The sequence below is a fragment of the Talaromyces amestolkiae genome (assembly GCF_001896365.1).
Source record: "Talaromyces amestolkiae strain CIB chromosome Unknown scaffold7.1, whole genome shotgun sequence".
In the NCBI taxonomy this organism is placed as follows: domain Eukaryota; kingdom Fungi; phylum Ascomycota; class Eurotiomycetes; order Eurotiales; family Trichocomaceae; genus Talaromyces; species Talaromyces amestolkiae.
In genome coordinates this window covers 492,536-504,170 of record NW_024468043.1, presented here as the reverse complement: position 1 = coordinate 504,170, position 11,635 = coordinate 492,536, and the positions used below count along the sequence as shown (strand labels likewise).

At 44.4% G+C, this 11,635-nt stretch overlaps 2 protein-coding genes across 2 annotated transcripts; one reads left to right on the top strand and one right to left on the bottom strand.

The window, feature by feature from the left end:
• Window positions 1-491: 491 nt before the first annotated feature.
• Window positions 492-1,361, top strand: BHQ10_004221 (uncharacterized protein; the record flags this gene model as incomplete). The annotated part of the gene is made up of 1 exon (XM_040876564.1): window positions 492-1,361. One exon carries the CDS (start codon window positions 492-494, stop codon window positions 1,359-1,361), a length of 870 nt encoding a protein of 289 aa, XP_040732725.1.
• A 4,392-nt stretch (window positions 1,362-5,753) lies between these two features.
• On the bottom strand, window positions 5,754-7,218 carry BHQ10_004220 (uncharacterized protein; the record flags this gene model as incomplete). Its single annotated transcript, XM_040876563.1, has 6 exons — window positions 5,754-6,157; window positions 6,252-6,316; window positions 6,408-6,781; window positions 6,836-6,903; window positions 6,968-7,004; window positions 7,063-7,218. The coding sequence occupies 6 exons, from the start codon at window positions 7,216-7,218 to the stop codon at window positions 5,754-5,756; spliced, it is 1,104 nt and encodes a 367-aa protein (XP_040732724.1).
• Window positions 7,219-11,635: the final 4,417 nt, after the last annotated feature.

Below are 11,635 nucleotides of genomic sequence, written 5' to 3'. Positions count from 1 at the left end.
CAGCATACCATGATAAGACCTCGGGTATAAGAGAATCTGGGAAAGGGACAGATATCCTTTAAACATACTGTGAATACTTGAAGCTAACCCATGAAGTACCTAGCACACCCAATGAAATCGAATGTAATTCCAGGAACCGGACCGTCTACCATGAATTAGGGCTAAGACACCGCAGAAGTGTCCGATCCCTCCATCACCCCACCTCCCCGCCATCCTATGACATCCGGCGCCCCATCGGACTTGGTCCGATCTCCGTGGAAGAGCGTCGGCCAACAGCCGACAATCACCCGGTTGAATCGGCTGTTTTGAGCATATAAGCAATCTTATTCCTTATTCATTGATTACATTCGAGAGATAGTATTGTATTGACAGTTGGGCTGTTGACACCATCATTGGCTCGCAGGTAATTTGTTGTCTCCAGTGGGCAACCGCCGTTGCTAACTTCACGCCCAGATCCCGCATTCAAACAAGAACGAAAATCATAATTCAAAATGCCTCACCCCAACCTGAAAGGCAACCGAGCCCTTGAAATCCTCGACAATGCCCTCGCCGGTAAATATGGCGTCCCCGGAATGTGCTGCTACAATATCGAAGGCATTCTAGCCACCGTGCGTGCAGCCGAGGCCAAAAAGTCACCAGCTATGATCCTGCTCTTCCCCTGGGCAGTACAATACGCAGATGGCCTGCTCGTTCACGCCGCCGCCGAAGCCGCCAAAAAAGCTAAGGTGCCCGTCACAGTGCACATGGACCATGCCCAATCGCCGGAGATCATTCGTTATGCGGCCGACCTCGGTGGCTTCGATAGTATCATGGTTGACATGAGCCATTACGAAAAAGAGGAGAATCTGGCAAAGACGCGCGAGTTGGTCACTTATTGCCACGAGCGCGGAATCGCAACTGAGGCAGAACCCGGTCGAATTGAAGGTGGAGAGGACGGAGTGGCAGACACCGCTGACCTGACTGGTTTATTAACCACCCCCGAAGAAAGCCATGAGTTTGTCGCTACTGGTATTGACTGGCTGGCACCTGCTTTCGGTAACGTTCACGGTTCATATGGCCCTCGTGGTGTTCAGTTGGAGTACGACCGCTTGGAGTCCATCAACCAGGCTGTTGGCGACAAAGTGCGCCTTGTTCTTCATGGGGCGGACCCTTTCACCACCGAGATTTTCCAAAAGTGTATCTCTCATGGTGTCTCGAAGATTAATATAAACAAGGTTATGAATTCCGAGTACCTGCGAGTGCAGGCTGAGAAGGCTGGAAAAGTCCCCCTGACTACTTTACATGAGGAGGTCACCAATGCCATGCAGGCGGCTATTGAGCGATGCATGGACATGCTGGGATCAACGGGCAAGGCGGCCTGAATATAGCTACGATTTTGAATAGTATAGGTACCTAATGATTATGCCATCGAGAACTGGTGAATATGATGTCATGATCGATCTCACACTCTAAATCAAGCCCATTGATACTTCGGTAATCTGTAAAACTGTTTCACTCCCGACAGAAGACAGATACCCTTGATTTAAGCTGATGTATTGGCCCAGTGCCTACGAAGCGATTTCTATGGACACTTTAGCCCCATGTCATTGACGTTTCCAGCAGGTAAGAACAAGTCATACTTCAAACAACTTCTAGGTGATGAGTATTACTAGCGACTTTCTTATGTCCTCCATCAAGCTTGTGCTCCCTGTGATGCTGAATCTCTTCTTCAAACAGATCCTTGACCTTTGAGGTACCACGATCTCACATGTGCCAAAGATAGATCAAGTTCCTCGACCATCTTAAAACAGACGAGTCTAAATGTGATACCAATTTGTACTCCATTGGAAGGTGTAAAAAGTTTGAAATCGTAGGCCGTTTGTCAGTAGTAGACTGTAGCCCTCCTATCTATACTATAGAGACGAGGCTGAGACCTGGGTTCCCCAGCATGGTCGGTCAATACTCTACTCTATTCTCTTTACTATCTCTCTAGGGTTTTCATCTGTCGGGAGGAAACTTATATAATGTTTATCTTCACCCATCATGTCTATCACGGAACCTCGGAGGCCACTTTCTCTAGCGAAGACGCATCGCAGCTATCGCAGCCACCGCGCCAAAGCCCGCGAACATGTACGAGCAAGGAATAACACCTTACCTTAACATCGTCAAGTGAAAATCAGACTACTCTTTTCAAAAAATTTGATGACACAATGAACGTAGTTAACCATGAGTCCTGGAATCGTATTGTAGACATGTCATACATACAATTGGACCAAATAGAAGTGGGGGACGTCCAATGCGGTCTACACATGGCTAGCATGATATCTATAGCTCATTGTTTAAAAGAAACTGAATGCATTGGAAGTAAGAGCCAGTCTTTAAGGCCTGGTCTGCGCAAATTCATTGGGCAATGAGCTATGTAAGGACATGACCAGAAGTTATACTCATCATGGTTCACAGAATCAAGAGTCGCGCAAAGGACCCGTGTTTCTACAACAACCTAATTGCACTAGATTCATGTCGCATGCATTTATAAGAGTCGAGTCGTATTTATTTTGATGATATCACCTAGTCCTGAAAGAGTACCGTAGGGTTGAATCTATAGGATTACCGATATCCCTCGCCTGGACATTGTGGACTTGCGAAACATGCCGCTATCTTTCCAGCTTCTTGCGTTATCAGCTCGCTAATGAGATCCAATCCGTATGTAGCAACTGATGATATCCGAACCTGACTTCCAGCAGACCGTGTACACCATAGCACTGATAGCAGCCCGCTTTTTAGCTACCAGCTCAAAACGGAAATTCATGCGTGCACCCTATTTAGTATTGGCAGTGAGAAACAAGGGTTTTTAGGTGGGTGGGTAGGTACGCTATCCACAATAAACTGCAATAACACTCTGTATTAAATGTTTGATGTTTGATAGAAAGTAAAATAAGCACTAAGATAAATACATTTCTTACCACCTACGTAAGCAGGGGGAATTGTTTGTAACGAGGTGCACTAGTGTATGCACACGTAATGAAATGTATTAATGATACCTGGGTGTACGTAGATTACTAGACTGTAACTTATTGGCTTCGCCATACCATAGGTACCAGTAGCGAGCAAAATACATAGTAGGTAGAGGACCAATCAAGTAATCAAATAATGAAAGGATTCAATCCCTGCTAGACGACGAATATACAGGTAAGTTAATGCAATGTAACGGGTATATTCGCCGATCAGACAGCTTAGAAACCGCTGTCCCATTATGCTTTCAGGCACCTCGCTAGTGCTTATACGCACGATGATACGCAGTGGTGCTTCAGTTCTCTGAAGTAAAGTGGATTGGTCTGGGCCTATGTCTCGGTGAGTCTGTTATGGCGATACCTACTTTTCGATACCCACATCAGGAACGAAAGACTCTCTGAGCATTAGTTGGTATCAGGAATCTCAATTGATAGTGATAAACCACCCAATTAGACGTTCAAATTTGTAGCACGCCTCCCAAACCGAGGAAGACAACTGACTGCCCTCCCTAGCAAACCGAAAGCTCCACGGTTTCGCAGCCCACATACCTCAAATGTCTTGTGACTATAGCGGCATACTCCGTTTCCTATCTACTCCGTACTCCGTGGTAGCTACCCTTTTCAGTCTCGTCAGCCAATGCTTTTCTTTGGCTGTGCTAAAATTCTCACTACTCATACAGTTTCCGGATACGTGGTACCCCCAGATCTGCTGGCTCGTGCTTGATGCATAAGTAAATCCTGCCATACTAAAATCTCAATGCCTCGTACCTCATAATCAGCAAACAAAGATAAGAATTTGGAGACAGGTTACGCATCGAGAAAAAAGAAATAGTAAAAGGACAAATATCAAAAATGGATACCAACAGAATCGTTGAGTTGGCGACATCGATCTCCCAAAATGTTGCAAAGATTGATTCGTATTTAAAGTCAAATGGCCTCTCAGGGCCGTCTTTTGATATTGATTCACCATTCATCAACAGCTTCCCAGAAGAAATAGGTGCGATTAGAGATGCCGTTCTTGAGGCTAATCTGGAGCTGAGCGAGCTCCTCCTGGGTCCGAAGGAAACATTTGTTGAATATCAGGTCAGGAATCTCTGCAATAGTTTGCTCAAATATCTGTTTGTATGCATTTTATATTGCAGAGATCTCATTATTCTCTAGTACAATTACTTCGTCTGCATGCGAGCTCTTTATCAATACAAAATTCCAAATGCCTTCCCCGTCGGAGAAGAGGCAACATTTGCGCAGATAGCTAGCAGCTGCAACTGCAGCGAGGCCATAGTTCGCCGTATCATGCGTCTTGCAATGACGAATAGAATCTTCAAGGAAGTTCGCAAAGGAGTTGTTGTTCACACTGCAACATCTAAAGCTTTAGTTGAAGATGAAAAGTTTCGTGATTATGTTGGCATGAGATGCGAGGAAATGTGTCCGGCAGAGTTGAATGTTCGTATATCCCTTGATTTGAGATGGAGAATCAAGAATGATAACCACAAAAGCAACAGACAATCCCAGCGATGTTGAAATGGCCGAACTCCGACGATCCATCTCAAACAGTAAGTCGGAGAGGATGGCCCGCTCAAACTTGTTATTGTGCTTATATATATATATTCTATATAGGGATTCTCGCTGGCAAACAATACAACCGATACGATGTATCAAATCATGGGGAAAGACCCAGCCAGAGCTCAACGCTTCTCCAATGCAATGGCATTCCGTCTTACAGGTCCGGCCTTGAAACTAGATTTTCTAGTTAATCATGGACCTTGGTCATCTCTTCCAGCGGGAGGAACCGTTGTAGACATTGGCGGTTCTCACGGAAAAGCAATGGTTGCTATTGCTGAAAAATTTCCCTCACTCCGGTTCATTGTTCAGGATTTACCACCCACTATCGCTGCTCGCCGGCCCCTAGCTCCAGAATTTGATAAAAGTGTATCGTTCATGGAGCACGACTTCTTTACGCCCCAGCCAATCGTGGGTGCAGACGCCTACTTGTTTCGATGGATTTTTCACAATTGGCCAGACAAGCACTGCATACGCATATTGAAGAACTTGGTACCTGCCTTGAGGCAAGGTTCAAGGGTAGTTGTTAGTGAGATATGCTTGCCCGAGCCGAACACTATCGCGGTCAGGAAGGAAAGAAAGTTGCGGTTAGTTCTTCCATTAATGTTTTCTTCATCTTCTCTAAAGACCCATCAAATTGAATAAGTTGCTGACAATTATCATAGTGCTATGGATATTGCTATGATGACGATGCAAAACGCCCAAGAAAGGGACAAGGGTGAATGGATAGACCTATTCAAGCGCGCAGATGAGAGGTTTCAATTTGTAGATGTTATACAGCCAGAGAAATCCGATCTCGCTGTTATCGAGTTTATATGGCAGGAATAGAATAGTTGGGTGAGCTCAAATAGAAGCCAACGGCCAATTTATGATAGCCAAAGACTTTCACCAATTTTGTTATCTTGTAATATTCACAGGAAACGTATTCATGGTTAAGAAAGCCGAACAGCATGTCATGACAAATGAACTAATTTTTCAGACTTTTTGAATTATTGTTTGATTCAATGAATCGGGGGCATATCCACCGATAAGACTTACATAAAAAATGACAGGAAACGAAAGTAGAACCGTGTGCTTCAAACCTCTATCCATCCATGGAACAAGCATAACACCGACGTGATAATATTGAACAAAATTTTCTGAAATACATGTATGTTGTGTACAGTGGCACAAGTATGCGCGAAAAGTGACATCATTCTGGTATTACACAATGGATGATGCTGAGACATTGATATCAGTTTCGACGTGAATCTCACGAGATCCAGGTGATGCATCCTTTGAGTAATCACTGAATGGTGGTCTACCAGATTTTGTAACAGGGTTTAGCGGTACTTCTTGACCGTATGATTGAGCCCAGTAACCGTTAAGTCTTCGGTCTTCTGAATCGATAGTATGGTGGTCGCTATCCGGAACTTTTGAAGGTTTGCCCATGTACTTTGAAGTATCCTGGGAGAAACTGTGTACGTGGGATGAGGACTTGAAGCTCCGAGTGCGCCATGATCGAGGTAGAATAAATTCTACTACAGGACGCATAGTTGGTAGACAGGCACTGATGACGGCAACTGAAGGCTCGACAGACGACCATATAACGGTATTGTTAAAACCCCCTGAAATTAAGACGTTAGAACACATGAACTTCTCTCTTGTGTATCGGCATTTGAATTGATGATAGTTCGGTATTCTTTGTGTAAGATTACTCACAGGTGAAATCGGGGTTGGAAACTTCGTGAAGTTGTGACAATCGAATGATGCTGGCTATAATAACGCTGGAACAGACGCAAAAAGTTAGCAGATCATCCGATATGAGTCACAGGGATTTAGCGACGATGCCATAAAAGAGTCCGATGGTCGACATACAAGCTACCAAGCATAAAGATGAAAGTAAGAGCGACCCTCTCCCACTTTGAAGTGTGCAATCCCCAAACCATGCGAAGCGGAAGAATCAAGATAAAGGCATCCGTGATGATGTTGGGTACCGCATTGGCAATGTAGAAATGCTCCGAGTTGATGCACTTGGATCCGGCCTCATGTGTCCAAAAAGCTCGTACTGGGTTGCAGGAGAAGACGGAAACAAGGATTGTCGCAATAAGCCAGGCTGAGACTATAAATGTAATGATTTTTGCAGCAAGTTTGAACTCTCGTGTTGGGAATAATCGTGTGTAAAAGAGTAGGATAGACATCTTCGTCGCCGCGAGACTGACAAAGTAAATAATTTCATAAGCCATCAGAGCCTGGTGGATTGGATTAGTTGGCGAGTCAAAATAAGTCTTTTAGACCTTACGAACCTTGAAGAAATTAACTTGTTCTACAGGCGTCGTAAGCTGTACATGTTTTCCAACGCCATTATCGACCACTTTTTGCACCCATCAGTTCAAAGATGGTTTTTGAAGAATCGCGGAACATTGTTAAAAACTTACTGAATATACCCAAACCAAGACATCCCCACGAGAAAATCTAACGCAGCGTGAGTTGCATACATAAAGCGAGAATGGCAAGACTGTCTAAAACTTACCAGGCCTACGACTGCTAAGAAGTCGTCAATAGCATAGTTGCCCTTGAGCTTTCTAGAAACGAATCGGAGTACGACTGCAATATCTGCCAATGCAGATACGGCAATTGTTGAACCTAAGATTCGAGCTTGATCGTTATCGTTGAGGTTGACGCTCATTTTGTCAATATGCTCACCACCTCGTTAGATGGATATGCATCTCAACTTTGGGAAGGATAAAAATGGAAGGCATGATGGAGTTTAAAGTTCTACCAAAAAGCCTAAAGCCATTGGTCATGGCATGCGTAGCGTGGCTGACAATAGGGAACCAGTCAACCTACCCTGGCATCTGCAGAGTCAAAACCCGCTAGGCTAACAGTTTTGGGGCGGTTCTGGAAAGGGGGGGGTAAGAATTCATACAGAAGAGGGAATAAATAATATCAGCAAATAAGTACCACGATTGCGACCCATGTAGTAGGATCAACAGAAGCGTTAAGACGGCATGAATAAACCTAGCCAGATCCAGATCGTGCAACACGCTTTCAACTCATTTGCCGAGTCAGTCGATGAATTGAGGGTCTCGCCAATTTAATGACGGACTAAGAATTTTGCGTACATTAGTACGTAAATTCTCTGTACGCGGTAGGTATCTCAGCTGCCTATCTATCTTCTACTAGTATAACTAGTATAGATTGCAGGGAGGGAAATAGCTAGTAAACCACTTAAATTCAATAACGTTTTCACATGTCCGACAAAGCTATTTCGAACTGGTCGAGTTTAAGTAGACCACTGTCCATCAATTCACTTACACTTATCTGACCACATCGTCTTGAATTCATAGCCGTGATTGCTGAAAAGATCACCTGATACAGCAAAAATTGGTTTCGCATGCTGCTTTAAGCAAGTAGTCAACTTGGTTTGGTATTCGAAATGGAAAAGTTCCTTGAGACGCGGGAAGTTACTACCAATGCGAGTCCCGTGGTGAGAACCGATATGGCGATACCTGAGACAAATGTCGAGGTAGATCCTTCCCAAGACGGAACTTATAGCTGGTTTTGTGTTGTCTGCGTTTTTCTAATCAATATGCACACTTTTGGCATCAACGGGGTAAGCCTTCTAATCATATCTGGTAATGAGTAGCCGTTGAACTACTGAGACAGTCATATGGCGTATTTCTTTCTTATTATCTCACGTCGAACACATTTCCGGGCTCCACATATATTGATTACGCCCTGGTAAGCGGTCTGTCAATATCACAGGCATTGCTCATTTCTCCTTTGGTAACCTATACTACCCGTTCGTACGGCACACGAACTAGCTTGTACATTGGCGCATGCTTGGAAGCCCTTGCACTTGTTGGGGCTTCCTTCTCAAACTCAATATGGCAGCTGTTTCTGAGCCAAGGCTTATGTTCTGGCTGGGGAATGGGCTTCCTATTTCTGGGGACTATTGGCGTGGTCCCACAGTGGTTTACCAAGAGGCGTTCACTGGCGGCGGGTCTAGCATCCGCTGGAGCCGGCACCGGCGGTTTTGTGTACAACCTTTCGGTCAATTCAATGATTCGGAACATCTCCTTGCCCTGGGCATACAGAATTCTTGCAATTGTGGCTTTCACGACAAACGTCACTTGTGCATCCTTTATCAAGGATCGCAATCGACAAATAGGGGCAGTACAGAAGACATTTGATTATAAGCTATTTACGAACATCAACTTCTTAGCACTCGCTTCTTGGTCCGTTTTGAGTATTATAGGATACGTGATATTGTCATTCTCTTTGCCCTCCTACGCCGTGAGCATCGGTCTTTCGCAACAGCAGGGCTCAATTGTTGGCGCGCTGTTAAATGTCGCCCAGGCCATCGGACGGCCTGTAATGGGCTATCTGAGCGACCACTTGGGACGATACAGAGTCACTGCTCTCGCAAGCACAGCCTGCGGGCTTTGCTGTTTCTTCATATGGATATTTGCTAGAAATTATGGTGTTTTAATATTCTTTGCTATGATGTCTGGTTTGTTCGTCGGGAACAATTGGGCGGTAAGTCAATTTTCACTTGGCCTTGCTTCTGGGGAAGAGATTAGAGAGACGCTAATTTTTTTTAAAAGGCGACTGCACCAGTTTCTGCCGAAATATTTGGTATAAAACACCTGCCGTCAATACTTTCTACACTCTGGCTCTTGCTGACCATACCTGGCACATGTAAGTGTTCTTCTTTACTATTTCGGTTTACACAACCCTCTAGAAGTACGAGCAAGTATTGACTACGTGATAGTCGCCGAACTGATAGCCCTCGGCCTGCGAGAAAAGGACGGCAGCAGGATCTATCTCCCCACCCAAATCTTTACGGGCTTTCTTTATATTGGAGCCGCGCTTTGTATGGGAGTAATAAGTTTCCGAAAGTCTAAAGCAGCCAGTTAGATGTCGCACCAATGACCGAATACGAAGAATTGGCATGTAACAAGCCGAAAATCGTCATATAGTCGCATCGTGTGGACGACCCCTGGATCGACATCAGCTTCGCAGCATTTACGAAGAAAATGGTAAGTGTTCACTACTTAGCCGCCAAAAATCTTCGTAGTTGTTTCAGAACGGAGGGATAATTGGACGTTTCAAGATAGGGGAATGCAATGAATGCCGTACCTCTTGTGATAAGACGGGTTGGAACGCAATCGTACATCACAAGGAAATATACTCCAGCTACTTGATGTTGGAAACAGCTATTAGAATACAACACTAGTATCTATACACGAAGTCGTAACGTTTGCCGTAAATACAATGTAAATACAGACATTGTACGGAGTATTGCCTTTTTGGCTCAAGGTTATGCGCGGGCCGCAGTCCCCGCCTGGTCCCACCAAGACCCACTAGGTAATCATGACTACCATTGTCATAGGTCATTGGAATGGCACTTTGACCCTTGTACCTTGATTTGCAAACTGCCGACCAGGGAGGGTATTTTTCTATTTCTAGCTTATCAGGTTATTGCATCTAGACCATCACTTTCGAACTTGGACCGTTGATGTGCCAGTGTAAGATTATAGTCAGGTTTGACTGATTGGTAGAATCTGGAAGGAAGGATTCGTACTAATGCAAAGCTGTTCGCGCCATTGACGTGGATGATAGGTTCTTACACGCCACTCAGCCAGATGTCATATCGATCGGCGTGAGGCTTGTTCTCTAAGCAGCAACGATTGTCGAACGTTCTATTGTCCGGTTCCTAAGATCCACCGTGCTCAGGGTTCAGTTGAAAAAGCCGTATCGATGGAAATGTAGCTCGTGGCGTTTGTTTTGTTGAACTCAAAGGCCCCGCGGTTTATAACGGGATATTGCTTGGACTAGGGATTTTCCACAACACAGACTTTTCATGTTTGTCGACTTTCAATTAACTAATTCTTCACCTGAAATGGCTATCTCGGCTAAGCTAGCTCACGTTGCGATAGAAGGATGAGAGGCAGGTTCCAAGATTTCGACATGGTTTAAATTAGCGAGTTACATATTCGGTCAATATTTCGTCAGGATGAGAATCCTTGCACCGGCAAGTTTCATTCCTTGACTATCAAAACATCCCAGTCAGTGAGCAGTCGTCAAATTATCTATACAAAGGCCCAGAGTTCGAGTTAACGGATCAGTGGAATGTGCCGTCATTGGAGCGACGTGGTAAGGCATCGTACTCAATCTCATGACAATGAAGAGCATAAATCGAAATTGCCACTGATTGTATTAAGCGACGTGAATTAACAACCCCGGACAGCGTGAGCAGTAAGCACGAGCATATCCATAGTTCATTCTAGATCATGATACTAGCATTACCGCTAAATACAGTCTGTTTCTTATAGCGAGTAATAGTTAGCATGATCCTCATCTAAATACGTCCTCAATTCATATACTCTTCGATAAGTATTCCGTGCAAGGTCTCGTCAAGACTTATTATAATCGGATTATAGGATTCGTGGGTCTATAGTCACTTTTCGCCTATATGCTCACTTAATATCATATGCTTAATGTTACATGAAGTTGCCCACACATGCCCTAATGATGATGGGATCGACAAGGTCCGACTGAGGCAAGTCGCCCGAAAATAATTGAGGTGTGTCATGTAATTTTATACCGCTCCAAATCACAAGGATCCTGTTACTCTTTCTTCATAAAAGATAATAAAAGAGACCCAGGCGCTTGGCACTGGGATACCGAGAATCTTCATGCACTTATTAAGACGCACTATCAAAATTGGGTATGTCGTAGCAAGAACCCGTTGAATTGGTTGATGGACTTTTAAGATCATTTTTATCCGGGTGATAAATGCATTGATAAGGAGTTTAAACCTTATTTCTCTACACTTGGTATGCGTCGTTCAACGGCTCGCCTATGGGCCTATCACTCAATACACAACCTCGCCAAAATCAAGACTAGCTATTCGTTTATTATTGTTCTCAATTAAACCACGGATCATTTATGCGTGCCGAGATAAAGAACGTCTACTAGCGTTGCAGACTCGTCAGAGAAACCGTGTCGGATGTCTATCCTTAGTATATATGCCGAAGCTCGTAGTTACAGGGTCATGGACCTGTACATATAACCAACGTCCTGAAGATAATACACCA